At 40.6% G+C, this 20,434-nt stretch overlaps 1 protein-coding gene across 1 annotated transcript; it reads right to left on the bottom strand.

Moving 5' to 3' along the window:
* Nucleotides 1-43: 43 nt before the first annotated feature.
* On the bottom strand, nt 44-16,784 carry BPNT2 (3'(2'), 5'-bisphosphate nucleotidase 2; the record flags this gene model as incomplete). Its single annotated transcript, XM_080338744.1, has 5 exons — nt 44-854; nt 2,293-2,454; nt 4,302-4,397; nt 5,130-5,289; nt 16,398-16,784. The coding sequence occupies 5 exons, from the start codon at nt 16,782-16,784 to the stop codon at nt 583-585; spliced, it is 1,077 nt and encodes a 358-aa protein (XP_080194870.1). The 3' UTR covers nt 44-582.
* Between the last annotated feature and the right edge of the window lie 3,650 nt (nt 16,785-20,434).

Below are 20,434 nucleotides of genomic sequence, written 5' to 3'. Positions count from 1 at the left end.
AGGAGTGCCACACTGTCAAAGATAAACTGTTTCTGCATATAAATCTGTGTAAATCTTGTGCTTTCTGTCCAGGGGATACAGAACACAATGTCATGTTTCCTGCTAAATTCTTAATAGAGTTATCAGATGACTAAACAAATCAATTTTTTTTTCCTACGTAATTCATTATGGAGTTGCTACAACTACAGTACCAAGATGCAAAAGGTTCAAATAAATTCCTGTGAGAACTATTAAGGTTATTTTATGAATTGATTTGGATTTTTCTTTAGTTTACCTATGTTCACAAATAGATACTGTATATGCACCTTGAGTACAAGAACTGCATGAAAAGAATCAGAAAAAAAGAAAACATGGAAACTGAGGTGTGAGGCAGTCAGTCCCCTTCCTACTTCTGATTATTATTATTATTATTATTTTATTCTTTTTTAAATACCGCCACTGAAGAAACCCAATGCATGATACAGTTCCCAAACCCACACCAAACTGCTTTGCCGTGCACCTTTACCAGCAGGTTTTCACACCTGCTTCTTCAGAGAGAGCATCCGAAGGCTACAAAAGCATGATTTGTACTTCTCCATCAGTTTATTTATGTGATGTTTTTTCCAGATCTGGAAGTTTTTCAATTAGTGCTTTATGGTTCATGTTGATACTGGCTATAAGTCCTCCCTCATTGCCATCTGAACCAGTGTAACTAATTTCTTCACCAGTCAAGGTAGTCATATGGCCACCCAGTGCTCTCAACACTGCATTGCCAGCACATATGTCCCATTTCTTAATGTAGGTGACATGGATATATACATCAGCTTCTTCCTGATTCTTTTCAGCCACGTCAAGGAGGGACAACACTTTATAACCTAGAAGAAATGGGCAGAAGTAAAAACAAAATGTTAACTGAACTTCTCCTATTCATTACAAAGGATAATTCTACTAGTAAGTGTTAATAATATGAACATGCAAGACTTAGGAAAGTGATGTCATTAATTATATCATACCATCCAGTATCATAGCAAAGGCAAAAATCAAATTTCTCTGTCCTCTAACCTGCAGAGAAAATTTGAAAAAGGACCTCCCTCCTGCCCCAAGATTTTTCCACTGCACGTCAACTAAAGTCTTGGGTATTTGGGACACATTATTTTTAGACAGCCTTTACGAATATGCTATATAGACTTATCTAGAGACACATTAAAAGAACAAGACCAGAAACCTGAATATAGTTTTGCTCTTATGTTCACTTATTTATTTTTCAGTCCCTGTATTATGCTGAAGTCTACCTTCCCCCCACCCCTTGCTTTTTATTACAAGAGAAGGAAGATGAATATACCACTCTTTAATAAAGCAACTCAGCCCATGGCATTATCATTTATCATACATTATGGAGTACAAAGTTATTGCTCAAAATAGTATTCTTTCTTTTATAGAATATTTTCAATTTTCCCACTGTTCAACCAATATCCTTGTTTCATTTAACTGTTCCTTTCTTGATCTTCTTATACAGAGTTGAGCCCTGGAGAAGATCCACTATAATCAGTTACACTTTCACTTCCTTTATGGTAAGAAAACTTGTTTAGATTCATTGTCAAGAAACTAAACAACCTGTAGGGGGGTCTGCCTTCCGTACTAAAGACACAGAAAAATACATTTCCGTAAAATTAAAATTTTGCATGTCTTTTCTGAGACTTTAAACCAGCTATTGCTTCACACTATTGCCTCACATATTTGCATTCTGTCAGTAACATGTACAAGGATATTGTGTAAGCTTACAAAAAGTAGGTAAAACCTCTTTGGACTGAATATGAGGCAGATAAAAATGGACTTCAGTGACAGTAGTTTTCTCTTTTGACAAAAATGCAAGAAATAGCACCAAAATTTAATGGCTTTTCCTAAAACATTGTTTAATTAAATGTGCTACTAGTTAACTATCAACCAACAGATTCTCTTCTGTGATTCTCTATTTGGTCACACAACCCTTTTTCCTCTGCAGAGGCATCTGTGCTGTCAGTGAACACACATCAGCGTGTTCAGTAAGAGGACCACAGTAATATTGCTAGTCCAGGCTTAGATTCAATAACGTACTAACTTGTGGAGAACCTGAAGCCAGAACTGTTTGCATATAGGTTTCCATACACAGGAGAAACTATGTCTATCGTCAAGTGCTTGCTTTTAGTGATGTGAAGAACAAAAGGTAAGAGGAAAAAGAAGAGATGCTTCAGCTATATCAGTTGGTCTAATAACAGTTATCCCATTAAGTCACTCAGAAGCAATAAAACAGGCAGGATGCTTAAGGAACCTCACCTGCTCCACCAGCAGGGATTATCACAGTCTTATTTCCAAATGTCTGCTTTGCAACCTGCTCAACTTTTCCTGCATGGGAGCGGGATACAATAATCCTTGGATTTTTCTCATTGTAGGAGGAACGAGCTTTTACGTTTGACCCACCGTCCACCATTGCCCAGGCTACAAGAGAAATGCAAATTCTGTTAAGATTTATAAAAGGCAATCTCTGTTCTGTGTAAAGATAAAAGGATACGTATCTGAGAAAATACAACTGATGCCTCTGACTTAATTTCCCCCCCTAGTGTAAAAGAGAAAGTTAAGGCTGACAGAAGGAAGGGGTGCGTGCCCACATGTGCACAAAAGCAGAAGAGAAGCAGTCACCCCAAGCACAAACTTCTGTGCATATGGCATTATCCCATACCTTACTATTATTCTGTGATACTTCCAAAAAAATAGAGTAAGAAGGGAAAATCCCAGGTAGTAATATTCAGAACTTGCAACTGGAAAGCCACCAAAGTTAAAAGGATGGCTCTGAGTCAGAAATAGATCAAATATTTCCTCAAATAACATTTTTATAAAAACAAAAAGCGCTGCTACCCTTCAAAGCAGATAGCAAAAACGTTATTGAATCATTTTGTTCAGAAGGATAGTAATGCTAAGGAAGGAATAGCTCAGGAGGATAGTAGTGCCAAGGGAAACATTTGATGGTGTGTTTCAGAGGACTGGATTTAGAATACACAACCTCCCACTTGTTTAATTGCAAGTTCAAAGCCAGTCTTGGTAGGTGGCACTCCCTAACCATTAATATGACATTTACTTAGCACACTGATCAGCAATTTCATGTCAGTGGAGAGCTAGATTGTATGGCAACAGACTAAGTTATGTGTAATAACAATGCTGCCCGCTGTTTATTGCTTTGTATTTGTGTGATAGTATAAGGAACAATCCTACTCACAATACACCGGTATTTCCACCTTGGGAAATGAAAACTCTTCACATAGAATGACAGAATTCATTGCATCACATCTGATGCCATGTCTGAACATTTCACATAAGCAAATAATTTCTCAAAATTACAATGCTAAAAAAACCCATTTGTTCAGATAGATGTTGATACTTGGAAAAATATGTTCCAAAACACCTCAAGATCCTTAAAGCATATTAGCATATAGCACATACTTAAATGACTGGAAATAACGTTCATATATAAAGACAGTACATTTAGCACAAAATCTTGAGCATTCAGTTGGCAAAAAAAGAGAAAAAAAATAAAAAATACATTTATTCAGTTTTAGTTTCTATGTGAGAGCTACTGCATAACTTCACAACTCTAGAGGTCACTATTGCCTAAGGGAAAATGAGAATAGAAATTCTCATTTCAAATATATAGTAAGATGCAAATACTAAAACTACTTTGAAGCTTTCAGAAGTGCGTACACATTCCCAAACTTGCAGCTATCCTCACTGATACATCGTTAATACTAAAGAATTAATTAGTTTAGGTTTACGGCATTAAAAACATGTCAGATAATCAATAAGACTATGCTAGACAGTCTTGCCTATTACATACAGAGACTTGCCATTAAGATCTTTAATCTATCTTTGTTATTCACACTGAATAAGCATCAGCTCCTCGGTATAATATCATGGACTCAAGTTCCTCAGATGAACGAGCCAAGTACTCTTCTGCTAAAGACTACCAGCACACATAAGACTGGTCAGTATGTGCAGGTTTCACTTTCTTCTCTTTGCTATAAGCACTCCAGCTGAAGGGATCTTAATTCTTACATATATTTTTGGTTAGTTTATTTTAAATTAATCATTTTTATATTAAACAAAGGTGGCATTTTCCTTTGTGGTTTTGCAGCATAGAACACATTTGCAGCTCTAATTCTGAGATTTGCAGCAGCACTCTTTTGCCCCAGGTACTACTTTCTTATTTATACCTACAGATGTTCTCACAAACATTAAATTTTAATTAACGCTATGACTGAAGATGTTAGAAATACGTGAAGGCATAAAGGTACCTGTATATGCTGAGAACGGCTTGTGTATCACTCCTATTACTGGTTTACCATTTACAGCCACACAAACCATTGTCGTGACGTACTGTCGAAGGTTCTCTGTGGGCAAAACGAAAAAGGTGAGCTCTACAGCCAGATGCCAAGAACACAAAGAGAAAGCAGACCTGCAATTATAGAAATGTTAAAGAATAGTCTACATTCTGTCTCTTACTATGTACCTTTTTCTATCCTTGCAATTTTCAATACTTTAGAGACACTTCAATTTTCCAGCAATTTTTCCTGTTTGGTAGATGTAACCTATAGTCCTACCCGGTCTAATGTAAACAACTGTGTCTTACGCAGCACGTATTTTCATGGAAATCTGTGCCCCTGTATTCTCCCTTCCCTGCCCACCTCCTATCCTCTGTTGGTTTAAAACTGATTATTCAAATGCCAAACAACATTCACCTAAACAGGTTATTGTATCAATGGAATATTTGCAAAAGAAATCCCACTTTTTCCTGTTTGCTCTGCAGTACTTATTGGCAACAGTTTTAGTTGGATTGCCTTGCACTGTTTATGTGACATCTTAAAACATTTGGAAAAGGGGAAGATTGAATTATACATGCTTTTTTGAAAAACTATAATGATTTTTTTGTATCAAGTTAAAGAGAATATTTACTTAATATTCCCTTTAAATAAACAAAAATTCTGCGATATTTCATGTTGCCACTCTAGCTTTGACATAACCCATTTTAACATGAGATGTCATTTTAAATACTTAATATTTTGTCTCCAGTATAAAAGGCAAACATTAGAATTACACACGATTCGTCAACAAGAATCAGCTACCTGTGTATTCTTGTGTAGCATCTAATGGATCGATCCAGACAGTTACACTTTCTGCTGGAACCTCTTTAGGCTGTATTTTTTGCTTTATGTCTTCAGGAATACTGCGATCCCAAGATACTGTCTCCTGATCAGCTGTATCAACACGTTCTTCAGAGTTTATCTATGATTAGACAAGAAAAGTAGTTGCATTAATTTAACAGATACGGTAACTGTGGTACTTGGGGAAAACTACAGGTTTGCTCATCTCTTTCCTTTGTCCCTTTACCTCCCGCTACATGTGCATGAGTTAGTCATTTTTCGGCACCTCATGAGCTGTTACCATCATGCAAACAAGGAATGGAAAACCACAACCCAGAATTTTGCTGTGAGCCACACCACAGCTGTACAGTTTCTCAGGCTGCAGCTCTTCCTACTGAATGTTCTCAGAGTATGAATCACAGGGTTTTTTAAATGAAATGTTAAATGCAGTAGCTTTGAAGACTAAAAGCAGAAATGCTGACCTTGGAGAATCATGCAGTATACAGATACAGCAGGGTTCTTATATTCCATTTATACAGATCAGTAGATGCACACTGAAAACATATAGATATTTTATCAACAAGTATTAGGTTGGTGCAAAAGTAATTGTAGTTTTGGACTGTGAATTTCAAATCATTTTAACGAGCCTCAATCACATATTTATTAATGAAAATAAGAACCACTACAATCAACACACTTTTGCCAAAGATAAATAAGTTTGTTTCTTCCTGTAGTGCAAAAATCTGCGCTTTGGAATTCGACGAACTCTTGGAAAACATTTTCTGCATCCTGCTGGTTGCGGAAGTGTTTTCCCTGTAAAAAGTTGTCAGGATGCTAGAAGAAGTGGTAGTCGGTTCGTGAGAGGTCAAGTAAATATGGTAGATCAGGCAAAACTTTGTAGCTCAATTGGTTAAACTTTTGAAGTGTTGGTTGTGCAACCCATGGTCGGGTGTTTTTGTGGAGAATAATCGGGCCCTTTCTGTTGACCAATGCCGGCTGCAGGCATTGCAGTTTTTGGTGCATCTCATCAATTTGCTGAGCATCCTTCTCATATGGAATGGTTTCACTGGGATTCAGAAAGCTGTAGTGGATCAGACCAGCAACAGACCACCAAACAGTGACCAGACCTTTCTCTGGTGCAAGTCTGGCTTTGGGAAGTGCTTTGGAGGTTCTTCTCAGTCCAATCACTGAGCTGGTCATCACCGGTTGTCACATAAAATCCACTTTCCACCACACATCATGATCCAACCTACAAATGGTTTGTTGTTCTTGCATAGACAAAAAGATGACACTTCAAAACGATGTTTTTTTGTATTTTCGGTCAGCTCATGAGGCACCCACTTATCAAGCTTTTTGACCTTTCCAATTGGCTTCAAATGCCACATGACTGTAGAATGATCGATGTTGAGTTCTTTGGCAATTTCTTGTGTAGTTGTATGAGGATCAGCTTTGCTGATTGCTCTCCATTGGTCGCTGTCAGCTTCCAGTGGCTGCCACGATGCTCCTCATATCTTCATGGCTCTCGTTTCCTTTGTGAAACTTCTTGAACCACTGGTGGGTGCACCACAGGTACATTTGCAGTTCCTGGGCCAAACGCGTTGTTGACGTTGTGAGTTGTCTCTGCTGCTTTACTACTGCTTTACTACCCATTTTAAACTCAAGTAAGAAAATCACTTGATTTTTGTCTAACATCATTTCCATAGTCTAAAATAAGTACAAAATAAACAGCAAGGAATAAGTCAGTAGCAAAAAAAAAAAAACAACAACAAAGTGAGAAAACAAATTAAAATTATGTATAATATAACCACATTTATTTAAGAATGTATTCCGTTATCAAATGGCAAATTTCAACAATGCAAAAACCACAATTCCTTTTGCACCAACCTAGTATTATGCAGACCATGGTATTACTTGGGAGAGTAGGAATCATAGTATATACTCCTGCTTCTGGCACTGAGTTACAACTAGCAATTTAAGCACCTCAACTGGATGTAACCATTACACAACTGCCAGATGAATGTTATTTTACAAACAAGTTAATAACATTCCACATCTGTCTTTAGGGTAGGTTGGCCTAAGGACCTAAGAAGGCCCAAGGTCACATTTAAGTCTATTGTCACTTGCTGCTCAGCTTAACTAATTTTCTTCTAGACCAGAGGGCATGTCAGTATGTTGAACAGTTTGGTCCAGCAGCAGAGCACACAGTCACAATCTGTTAAATGGAAGAATGTTCTGCAGAACCCAATACAATACTGAATGTTGTTGTGATCGCAGTAGCAAGATACTTTTGGATTGCAAGAGATGCAGTGAGCACAAAACACTGTATGTAACAATCTTTCATGTTACACAACATCACGTAACCCAGCAGGAAGAACAACTTGGGAAATATGGATCAACCTGCCTTCACCCATCCATGCCAGCTTATTACCACTAAAAACATGGTTTATAGGAGAGCTGTAATGCAACTGGACACAAGCAGTGCTAATGGTAATTAATTCCGACAAACTCATCTCATTTACTTTTAGCACCTCAGATGCATTAGGAGATTAATATTTTTATGCTCCTTCTACCACCAGTACAAAGGAAATCATTGCTACTGTGCCTTCCAAGCTTCAGCCTGTGCAAATCCTTCAGAAATGCATCATCCACTAATTACTCAGTAGGACGATGATGCTTATGGCTTAGACATGTCAGTTATATGTCTGAAGTTGAGTGTAACCAATCTGGCTTTTTAGGACACTTCAGAGGATCAGGACCGCAAGCTTTTTGATTCTTGCGAACTTTAAAGGAGGCTTCCTCTAATAACTCTAAAGGGATGCCAAAGTGACTAGCTCTTATGTCCAGTCAAGGCAAAATAGTAGGTGCACATGGAATGCAATGTATCTACAACCTAGAACCACTGATTTCCCTTTACTTGCTACAGATGGTATCCAGACTGCTGGCTCAGATTCAGATATCTGACTGCTAGAGCAGATAAATCCTCTCTAACTAAAAGAACTTGTTATTATAGATGTTGTAAGGAACTGACACCAAAAGACAACAAAAATAAAGAATTTATCAGACTATATTTGAATGTTAGAGACTTTTAGTCACCAGGACTTTTACATAATTCACATAATGACAATAAAACATATCACCTCAGCTGTAACAGATTACTAGCAAAGGGTTAAGGGCCATCTTCTCCAAGAGAACTCAAAAAAAGAAAGCAAGCAGAACTGCAGCAACTCCAGCCACACATCATAGCTGTCTTCTCACATAAAACCACTGTTTGAAGCACTGTATGCCAGAGTCCTTGAAGTTGCCATGACATTCACAAATTAAACATCTGTCACTATACAATAAACCTGACGACCGCGTTTTCCCCAAGAGGAAAACAGTCCTGCAAAGTCAAGATGACTTGTCCCACAGACTTGGCAGCCTCAACAGAGCCCCTGGGCAGTTTAAGTTCCGCTACAGCATATTATGCACCACCGTAAAACAAACAAACAAAATACGTTTCCTCAACAGAAGGAAGAGGCCTCTAAAAGGTTAGACGGTCGGAAACAATCCTCAAAAAGAAAGAATATCTAGTTAAACCTGTTGTTACAGTACACTTTAATTAAAAGACTGAAACTATACAAAAGGTATATTTGAATCACCTCGTGATTCAAATTTTGTAGCAGTGGCAACGATGCTGCAAAATTTATGATTGTGACTAGTCTCTCTCAACAGCTGTGACTGAATTCACCCTTTAAAGAAAAATTAAACTGAAGAAATATACGCTAAAAAAATTAAATTGACTACTCTGTTCAAATACTTTTTAAATAAGTATCAGTACATGCAAATGTATCACTTTTTTTAGAAGGTGTTTGGTGGTGTGTGAATTTTACTTAAATGTATTACGTCCCCTCGTTCCCCACATCCTTATTCATCCCAATACTCATCTTGTATTTTAATAAGCAAATAATCCAGCATCTTGGAAAAAAGACGAGGTAGCACACCTCTCCATTCCTGAGAGTATCAATAACTCCAACTGATAATTAAGTCTTCTCAAATCCAAATCCCAGTGCTGTTTTATTAGAAAACAAAATGAGAACACCACAAATGTTATCCTACCTGTATTATAAAGAAGAAATACTAACTAAGCTACTCAAAGTAAAAAAAGAAACAAAACAAACCACACACCAAACACAACACAAAACTACAACAAAAACCCCACAATTCATGTAACAGTAAAAGATAATATTCACTGGTCAGAATATAAATAAGAGTATTCCAGCTATCACATTTCAAGAACAGAGACTAGCACAGGTTTCCCAGAGAGGTGGTAGATGTCCCATCCCTGAAGATATTCAGGGTCAGGCTGGATGGGGCTCTGAGCAACCTGATCTAGTTGAAGATGTCCCTGCTCATTGCAGGGGGGTTGGACTAGATGACCTTTGAAGGTCCCTTCCCACCCAAACTATTTTATGATTCTATGATTCAATGGATAGGTCTATTGATTTGAATAGGACCATGAAAATGAAAAGCCTGGAGGCCCAGACAAAACAGCATGCACAGGAGAACGTTAATAAAACATTAATAGATGTTTGACTTTGTTTTTCTGTTTTGTCAGGGCACTAACTTTGCGTGACATACACACAGCGATTACACAACATAAGCATTATGTGTAGCCAAGGTTCAACCTTAACTTTGCCACCTGTATTCATGCGACAGCAGATGGAGGAAGGGAGTGGATGGACAGAAGTAAATGCAAACATTCACAAACAATAAACCAAAAATGATTCTGATACTTTCTTACTGGCTGAGAGATGTCCTCTGTGGACAGTAGAAGATATTTTATCACTATATGTAGCCCCAGGACTAATGTTCACAGTAACCAGCGGAGGATGCCCACAGGTATGCACCTTGAAAGGTGTATTGACCTACTGAGTAGCCACATGGGACTGTGCTTGATTTGCTGTTATCTGATGGTGTTTCAGAGATGTTACAACTCAGGGAAGAGCAGTTCAACCTGCAGCCTTCAGGCTGTCCCCTGCTTAGGAGCCAAGCCTCACACCTCATTCCTCCTCAGAGCGACATGCCCTTACACCCCCTCTGCTCCAAGTCAGACTATTTCACCTTTGTTTGCTCAGCTTCTCTCTGTTTTTTCCCCTCAAATGTATCAGAGGTGAAAGCTGTCTGCTCTTCTCGCAGCATCTGTACATATACAAGTCATGTGAAGGAATCAGATGCCAAAACCTCTGAACATAAACACCCACTCGACAAGTTAGGACGTATATACGTGCACAACAGGAGAGCATTCCCCAGGAGATCAAGAAGCGGTCAAATCACCGTGTTTCCAATAACTGCAGAAAGTATCTGACTTATCCTGCTTACAAAACTGGGCTCCAGAATCTGCTGCAGAAGGAAGGACTCACATCCACACCAAGACTTAGCTCACCTGCAGCCAGGACCTCTCCCAATCCCTCCCTTTCAGCTTTTGAATTTGGGGGTGGCAAGCAGCAATTTTCACTATGAACAAGAACTGCTTCCTCAAAGTTTGTTACTTGACACAGAAAAGAATATAATCTCAAAAATCAAAATATCACTTCCTTTTTGAAGTTTAAAATGCCTTTATGCTTCAGAGATTTGAATAGTAGCCTTGTCAGTATAGTAAAAAATTCTAGTTTTATTCAATATACTGACTTTTTTAAAAGCAGCTGCTTCTTTTGGATGGGGTTCTTTTCCCCCTTATAGTACCACGACATGCTAGAAAGGAAAAAATGAGCTTTTATAGGTGATCTTCCTCATCCCTTTCAAAAACTGTTCCTCTTGCTGGGGTCCAGATTTCAAGGAGTTTTAGCAGGGTAGATTTTGTTACGAAAGGATAGAGAGGACCTTGCTGAATCACATGGTTCTCTAAACAAATAGCTTGTTAAAAGGTAATAAAATATAATAAAAATATAAAGTATATTTGTACATAAATGTGCAAGGTATAAAAATATACTAATATATAAAATAATAAAACGTATAAAAAATGCTGGTCTCATGTTGTCATTCATTTGAAATGAAAACAACAAATACTTGATAACAATGCCATGACACAGATAAACATAGCACAGAATCCAGAGACAAGTTCTGGAGTCTCCTCTAGCATCAACTACATCTTCATTTACTTTAATGACAACAAGACATCACTCCATAGAGGAACAAGATGACAGGACGTGCAAAGAAGAATATGGACAAGTCCAAATGTTAAAAAGCTTTGTTAGAGCTTATCAAAGCTCTTTACGTGGCTTTGGTCATTAAGCCAGCAGGAAGCAGAGTGAAACAAACAGGTTTTCAGGAATGCTAAAGACATATCAGATGACAACTCTGCTTCTACTGACTTATGATTAATAGACGCTGGTGAAAACAAAAGTGCAACAGAGGCAATCAGCATGGATCACAGAATTTACACAGTTTACACCAGTAAACTGTTGTAACAATTAGAATTTAAAACCTGTTAAAGTAATAAAGCCACTCGCTCATTAGCTCAAATGTTGTTTCAGTAGACAGCAAAATTCTCCATTACAATTCTGTACAGATGCAAGTCTAGCAAAAAGAAAGGGATGACCAGTTTGTCATCAGAGTTGCAACATTACTTTTTGTTTTAGGAAAACATCCAAATAAGAGCAATACAATAAGTAACACTGAGAAAACTTTTGCTGTTTGCGAGTACCTACACTACTAAAGAACTCTAATCTCCAGATGCTCAGATGACAGATTAAACACCCCCGGTATACATACAAACCAAATGAACTACTTGTAATCACATCTGAAAAGATAATCACAGACCTCATTACCATAAAGTTACAGGCTTTAATTGCATTTTAGGTAGAGAGAGCCAGCATAAGTCATGTAGCCTCAATCAGAACCCATGTTAAGAGAGGCATCTCTAGACAACACCTATTACTGAGATTTCAGACTAACATTCACACTTCTTGCTTTACTTAGAAACATGTGGGCAGTTACTAAAACCATGTAGGTCAGAACATTAATTTTGTTAAAAACCCTAAGACCTGAGGATGCCGTTCTCCCAACATGAAGAGACAAACCAGTTACTGAACTTATTCAGCAAATTCTTCTGAAGTTTAAGTAGCATTTTGGTTTTGTACACCTACTTCTTTAACATATCCGTCTTTCCCACAGAATCAGTATCAAATGCAGAGCTTGCCATCTCAGATGAAATTCCAGTTTTCCAAGTATGATAGCTGGCACTGTGGTCAGAAGCCTCTAAACAGTAGGTTTAAACCTAGAAAGTACTTCAGGTAGTTTGATTTAAAAAAAAAAAAAGAAAAAAAAGAGCACTTGGAGACATTAATCTTCAAAAAGTGGAATTAATTTACAAGAAAATCTCATTAAAAGTAAAACTGACATGTTCTTGAATTTCCATTTCAAACACTGACACTCGATTCCAGCACTATCACGCACAAACTTGAAATGAGGTATTTATCATCTGCCTTAACTGGGGAAGAGAAAGAAGAATATTCGATCAGCACAGTGGGAAGACTGATAAAAAGATGCTTGAAGAGGAAGACTGGGGCAGAGGAAAAAGATTTCCATCACAGTCACAATTTGAAAAAACAAAGGGGGGGGGTGTATTTCTCTACTCACTATTTACACTGGAAAACAAGACAGATAGCTGGTACAAATATAGAACATAAATCAATAAGACTAAGTCTGATTCCTGTGCAAATAATGCTAGCATAGTGCAGAAGCAAAAATAGCAGAATTCTGTGGGTCACTTCAAAATTGGCTTTTTCACAGTCGAAGGACAGGGGGACTTCGGCCGAAGTCCTGGTTTAAAGAACACATCCTCCTCTGTCAACCACTCCTGCCTTTTGTGAGCAAGGAGGGCTGCTCCTTCAGGTGTTCTGACACAGACTGTTGGTAAGGCCATAACGTGAAGTGAACCAGGGTATTTGTAGATCATCTTTATTTTACATTTTCACCTTGGATACATCCAGATATCAAGCTCCTGACACTGACCTCTGGACAAGCAGACTTAGAAGAATGGAAGACCCCAATGTGTGGTACTCAGAGGGAAGCTCTTTTACCAGGTATCACTGCTGAAGCCCCAGTATCATGAAATCATCCCTCCAAACAGAGAAGCTCTTCTGGGCAGAACATACCAGTGTTTCTGGACAGTCTCTAACTGGATTTAGAAACACTGCTTTCCCAGCCCCCTCTCCCCACCAGCAGCAGGGCAGGCTCAAGCACCTCCTTAATCCCCCCACCTGATTCCCAACCCAGCCTTTCTTATTGCATCACCACTGTGCTAGCACAAGGAATAAATGGGGCTGCATGGAGAACCAACCAGGAAAGCAGTGAAGTAACCCAGAAAATATAAATTTAAAAATTAAAAGGAGAAGAGGGGGTGATTACAGCTGGATCAGAGCTTCAACTTGTTCCCAGCATGACAAATAGATGAGGACAACAAACCAGCAGTGCAGGTACAGTGAACACCTTAAGCCTGTAACTGCAGCTGAGGACTTTGTCAAGAGAAAACACTGCATATATTTTAGCATTAAATGTATTTTAAAAATCAACTACACAACTGTACTTCATAGAAGATGTGTGCAAATAGTCATTGCTGGATGTTGAGTGTGATGAGACAACAGCGGGTAACATGTGAGTTAGAAATAACTCACTTGTTCCTTCCTCCCCTACCTTTCTCATGCCTGCTTCTGAGGGATATAAACAACAATACTCAATACATTCAATCTGCTACACAGTGATAAAACAGAATTAACCTTCAGTCTTACCTAACCTAGCTGTGCTAAATCTTGAACTGATGTAAATGCATCTATTTATATCAAACAGAGCAGGTGATGTAAGCAGTGAAGTTCCTCTTCCTCTGTAGAGTCAATAACTTTACTTAAAAGACAAACACAAAACATTTTCTATGTTGGTTTTTTTTTTTCTCTCTTCTCCTCAGATTTTGAAAGCTTTTTTACAACTGTCAGGATTGTAAGGCTCTTTCCAGATTTACTTCAGCTTCTGCAAGGGAAAAGTCTTACCCTTCCATCTTCTCTTAATAATCACACCTTAACCTTAAGAGAAGATCTGCTTCAGACAGCTAGTTTGCATGCTTTCCCTTATTACATCCAGCAGCACAATACAGGCAATCCAAGGCTGCTCATGGACTTAAGTTTATTTCCGTCAAATGACTTCTCCCCCTGGTTATTTTTAAACATTGGAAAGCCATAGCTGTTCATGGAGGATAATTAATAGATCATTTCCTTTGCATTATAGGCATATTTTGGCACCCAGTTTTTGTGCTGGTTTGTTTCTTTCCTGGCTGCAGATTGTGGCACTGATTTAAATGTTAACCTAAGCTGTGTGAGGCTCAAGGACGTCATGATACAAGTAAATAAGCATTTTGCCTAAGTTTACTCTTGGAATTCTTTCAGTTTTTGTTTGACAGCTTTTAATAGCAGCATCTTCTCCAGCAAGAAGAGAAGAGGGGTTTTATTTGACATCAGCAATGTTTTTTATTCTAGAGCATCCCTCTGTACACAGGGATGAGGTGACACTTATAAAGTATGATGCTTCTACAAGGTGCAGTCTTATGCTACTTCATATGAAAAAAATGTCTCAGGAAAATATCCATACTTTAGAAAGCACCATCTATTTTTAAAGACTAGCAGTACAAGTCAACTATAAGGAAAACAAAAAGGAGTACAGAAGTTTTTAAAAAGTAGATGTTCAAAGATAATGCTCTCTGAGAGGAAGACACACAAGTCAGACTGTCACTGCTGTGCATTCCAGGCAGCGGAACAGAGTTTACACATGTGACCACAGACACAGAACAGGCAACACAGTTCACTGAGCTCTTCAAGCCCAAACCAAATCCCCACACTCCTCTAGAAGCACAGACAACTCTTGTATCTAAAACTAATGAAGAGTTTCTTTCTGTGGGAGCAGGGAAAGCATGTAGGTTTCAAGCAGTTATAAAGGTATGCTGCAATGCCAAGCTTCATGAGGACAATGAATAGCAAAAGAGAACAGAGGACAATGCTGCTGCTTCTTCTGTTAGTGTAGGGCTTCAGAAGGTGGCTTGCCACTGACAGAAAAGCCAGCAATCTTCAAAACAGAGCCTTCATAATCTTTCTGTAGAGAAAGGTTAACCACATATCAAGTTTATTTCAAATACTGAAGAATCTGCTGTTTCCTTTAGATTTCATACTCAATGTGTTCTCTACAACACTCAAAAAAAGCCAAACAAAAAAAACTACACAAACAAACAAAAAACCCAAAACAAACAAAAGCAGCAAACCACTTGAGGAACTTCCAAAACAGCCACTGAAAATTAACTGAGTAGTAACTAAACTTCATCAAAAAATAAAATCTACACTGCTTGTTCTTTCAACCTGTCCAGGAAAAGGGCGCAATCATCACCTTTGAAATACAAACTTCGGGTTTTCCTTAAGTTTCAAGTGACTGTAAAAAGCTAAGAAATTTAATATCAAGAAACTGAAAAGAAGTTCTTGTTTAGTAAAGGAAAAGCAGACAACCACCAAAAAGCCCAGAAGTGTGATTCTGGTGTGGATGCAACCTCAAGTATTAAACCCAGGTTTTGGAGGCAAATGAGAGCAAAGGCAGGTGTACACCTCTGAAACAAAAATATATTCATTTTGTCCATGTAGGCAGCCATTCATAATGTGACACAACTGTTAGCTTATCTGCTGTTCCAAAGTCACGATAGCTAAAAACTGAGGTATCACAACACTGCGTTACTAAACCTTTAATTGTCAATACTTCCTCCTTGCTCCAGGCTCTCCCTATAACTTAAGGCAGGAAGGATAAATGAGAAAATAACAGCATTGCTAATCGCAGGATCTTAAACATATGCAGAAGTGGCACTATGAAATTACCTCTGTCCTTAACCGGACAGCACGTAATTCACGATGTTTAGACTCTGTGTCCCGTCCCGTCCCCGTATCAATTCAAACGCAGTTTCACCTTGCCCGGCTTCAGTTACATACGATCCAACTCCTTCCCCTGCAACCCAACACCCACGGCGACAAGCGTGAGGTGGCACTGCCACAAAATCCGCGCGGGGGGGAAGGACAAATGCAAAACGAGGGCAGCTATTTCCCGTCGGCCGTTCCCAAACGGAGCGCCGACACGTGTCTTGCCGCGCACGGCCGAACCCCGGCGGCCCGGGAGCACCGCACCGGGGGGTCGTCCGGCCCCGGGTCCACATCCCCTCCGTGCGCCCCACGGTGGGGAGCCGCCACCCACCTGCACGGCGGGGAAGGCGCCCTTCAGCAGGTAGAACATCCTGCGGTTGGAGAGGAGGTCGCCGCTCGTCAGCTGCTCCTCGGCCCCCTCCCGCGTCTTCCCCTTCGCCTTGGCGTTGAGGACGTTGCCCTCCCGGACCCGCTTCACCTCCTCCCCGCCCCTGACGGCGGCCAGGACGGACACGGCCAGCAGCTCCCGCAGGTCGACGGCGCCGGCGGGCGCGGAGCCATGCGGGGTCTCGGGCCCACCGGCCGCCGGCTCGCTCAGCATGAAGAAGGCGAAGCGGCCGGCCAGGAAGCCGGAGTAGAGATGGTAGAGAACGCCCAGCCCCAGCAAGCAAAACACGGCCATGCCGAGCGGCGAGAGGCGGATCCCCATGGGGGCCATGGCCGCAGGGCAGGGGGGCACGGCGGGGCAGGCGGGCGGCGGTACCGGGCGCTTACTACAGCCCCATAGCGCCACCGGGGCGCACCGCTCCGCTCCCTCCGCTGCCGCGGCGGTCCCAGTCCGGCTCCACGCTCCCCAGCGGGCCGGCGGGGAGACAGCGCCGTCTGTATCCGGGTCAGGCGGAGGCGGGGCCCGCCGCTCGCACTGAGCATGTCCCGCCGCAGCTCGGCGGGCTGGGTTTCGCGGGGCAGTGCTGACCCGTGTGTGGCGGGGCTCTCATCTGCCAGTGTCCCGGCAGGAGGTTGGGGGAACCCTCCTTTCTTTCTTACCGTGCACATGCTTGGTAGCTCACGCTTAACTTCACCCGCTGGTTCTCCTGAAACGTGTAGTTTGGGATGGGTGTTTGCTTCATCTCCTAGGCAGCAGGAGTGCGAGGAGCACGCAGAGCTGGGGCTGTTGGAGCTGCCCCTGCCTGCCCCTGCCTGCCCCTGCCTGCCCCTGCCTGCCCCTGCCTGCCCCTGCCTGCCCCTGCCTGCCCCTGCCTGCCCCTTGCAGCGCGGCCGCCCCGCTGGCTGGGACGGGAGCCGGGGGCCGTTCGACCGGCCGGGAAGGAGCTTTCCATTGAAAATTGCAGTTTGCATAAATTGCCGATTAATTTCTGAAGATTTCTTGGTTAATGGCTCTGGGCATCTCTTGTTTCTCTCGGGCTGCTTAGGGGACTGTGGGACTCTCGGCCCCTTGTGCTGATGGAAAGGGGCTTGGAGTTAAAAATTTCCATTCATTCAGCAAAATGAAGCAAATCCAACAGTTTTCTCAGCCAAGTGGTGTGCTAAAGGCCTGCATGTCTTAATTTGTATCTTTTCTTTACACCTCGGTTGTTTTGGGGGAGTGTGAAACAGCATATTTATGACTGGAATGGACATCTAGGGTGGAAATGAGGAAAGTCACCAATTTTGATTTTTTTTTTTTTCTGTTTTATAACTTATTCTACTAATTTTGAGTAAGTTATATAAAAAATGCAACAGTGAAATTAATTCAGCATTGTTTGAGTTAATTCTTTACTCAAGCAATATTCTTGTCTGTTGACATACATGCGCTAGAAACAAAGCCTGCTCCTAACTCTGGAAAGAAATAATTACTAGGGTTCAGGCAACATATCTATTTTCCTGGGATCTTGTGGCTGATTTTTTGTTTGTTTGTTTATTTTTTGTGGTTTTTTTTTTTTTTTTTTTTTTTGTTTAGGGAGTTAAACTTGTGTAATCAAGAATGTGAAAACTAGGAAAGACCAAAATTAAGTTTTGTTTTGCAAATTGAAGTTGCTATATCATCTCTTCTGAATCTCCATTGTATTGGTATCTTCAATTACATGGCTACATACCAAGTGTCATGCAGGATCAGACCAAAGTGTATGTGTATATGCGGGGACTGCAAAGCAAAGAAAGGACTGTAGGAAGAGAAAGGATTACATTTGAAATGGGATTCAAAAGAGTTGGATTTTACTCTTATCTATGCTGGGATTTCCCTTTATATGCTATTAAGTGACTGCGGGAATGCCCACATTTTCCAAGTTCCCATTCACTTTAGGACACAAGGTTTTATTTTTTTATCTATGCAGTTGCTTGTTTGGCAGAAAGGGGGTTTGAAAGGATACACTGAATGTTTTCCTTAATATTGATTCCATAATTCAGCATTTCATATACTAATAATTAATGGTAAAAAACTGCTCAGCAACACAGAGTTGATGTTGGAAAAAGAGCAAACTCACATCTGTAATGAGCAATGAATGTAAGACTAACAACCAGGCGTGCTTGTAATGTGTCACCTTTTAAAAAATGCTGGGTGAAGTAGTCAACAGCTGTGCTACCTGATGTTATCAGTAACAGTTTGTGTTCAGTAAACAGAAATTTTAAAGTACTGGTAAAGGAAACCCAGGAGAAGAAAGAAAACCTGCAAGTTTTTGAACTGGTTTCTTACTTAATGGAAAGTAAGTAAAATACTAGGCTTTTTATTCCACTGAAGTGTGCAAGGACATTACAGAGGCATAGAAAAATGATGGATTACTTTCTGCTAACATTTCTGTGCCTACCGTAAATATTAACAGTGATGTAAACTGTGAAGAGGACAGTGCACAGAGAGCTCTCTATTTTAGTGATACTGTATGTACCATCTATGCCAGGTTTCAGAATAAACAGTGGTTATTACTGAATGCATTTTCATAACTAATAGACACCTGTTCTCCGTAACAATCTTACTCTATAATTACCGTTATAATTTTTTTAACGGTCTCCGTCTGGCACCTCCTACGCTGTTTTTCCAAGATCCCTAGATTGGGTTCCTCATGTTTATCCAGGGTACTGTTGATTTCAGCTGAGTTCCAGAACACCACAGAGTTGTTTGAAGTTTGCTTTATGGCTTCAACCTGTAACGTGTTTCCAGAGACCATGATGTAGGCACGAAATGTAAACAAAGTTGGAAAATCAAAAAAATTGTCCTGGTTCATTCCTAGCAAAAGGAGATTTATCTCTTTATGTGAGGAGTGAGGTAAAAATTTAATGGAAATGTTCCTTTTGAAAGTATAAAATTATTCTTTTGGACACTTTACTGTGGGCCAGATGATTTGATGCATTTGCAATAATAGTTTAGCCTGACTCAAACCAAGTTTTTAAACATATTTGTGTTTTTGACAGGAAAATCACATCCATCTCTAATACTGAAGTGTTCCTTAACTGAGTGAAAAAAATAAAAAAGGTGATTCCATCCAACCTGAATGAAAGTTTAGGATGCAAATCTCATGTAACATATATCCCTGTTGAATCTGTGCCAGCTACCATCTTAGGAGTTAGCTTCATGTGAAGGCAGCCCTGACCTTGAGGACCCAAACAACATGCTGATGTGCTAAAAGTAATGTACCCCTTAGCCCCCCACAGAAACTGTCACTGTAGCAGGGCTTCGCAGAGCTTCTTGAACGGGGTGCAGTGTGCTGGGTGTGAAATGCATCGCTTTCTGATTCATCTAGTGGCAGCTGCACATGATGGGTAATGTGATATTGCAGTCTGGTCGCCACAACATCAATGAGATGAGTGTTGGTGACTTTGGCAGAAGGGTTGTGCTTTGAGTTCGGGGGGCTGACAAATGAAGGGGCCACTTACTGGGAGTGAAAACACATTAACAGAGACGTCCTGAGCAGCTGGTGAGGATCCTGAGGGAGCACACGGAGGAAGGGTGTGTAGATACCGGTAACTTCTGACCATGGCCGGGGGAGTCAGTGTGGGAGAGGAGAGAGCCGTGGTCACACAGGAAGTCCCAGTTTGTGCTATGGCCATGTGTGGAGTGTGCCAGAGCGCAGACAGTTTGATATCTCTGGCTTGTAGAGTCTACGCCAACAATGTATAACCCAGGGAGCTCCCATCCTTGTCCAGACGGAGTTTTTTTGTCAGCAGTGCTCCACAGTGCAGTATATTGCCACAATTGCTTTACCAGCACCAGTGCTGACTTGTGGAAAAGCAGGCGATGCCCACATCTTCCACAGCTCCAGCCATGTGAGCAGCTTAACAGGGCCTGTTGGCAGCAACAGAAGTGCAGTGTTGCTCGTTTTCCCCCATGACCCCTGTGTAACCCAAATGGTTTATGAAACCACTCATGAGCAACCT

The sequence above is a fragment of the Nesoenas mayeri genome, assembly GCF_963082525.1.
Source record: "Nesoenas mayeri genome assembly, chromosome: 2".
Lineage (NCBI taxonomy): Eukaryota > Metazoa > Chordata > Aves > Columbiformes > Columbidae > Nesoenas > Nesoenas mayeri.
This window is presented reverse-complemented; position numbering and strand designations above follow the sequence as displayed.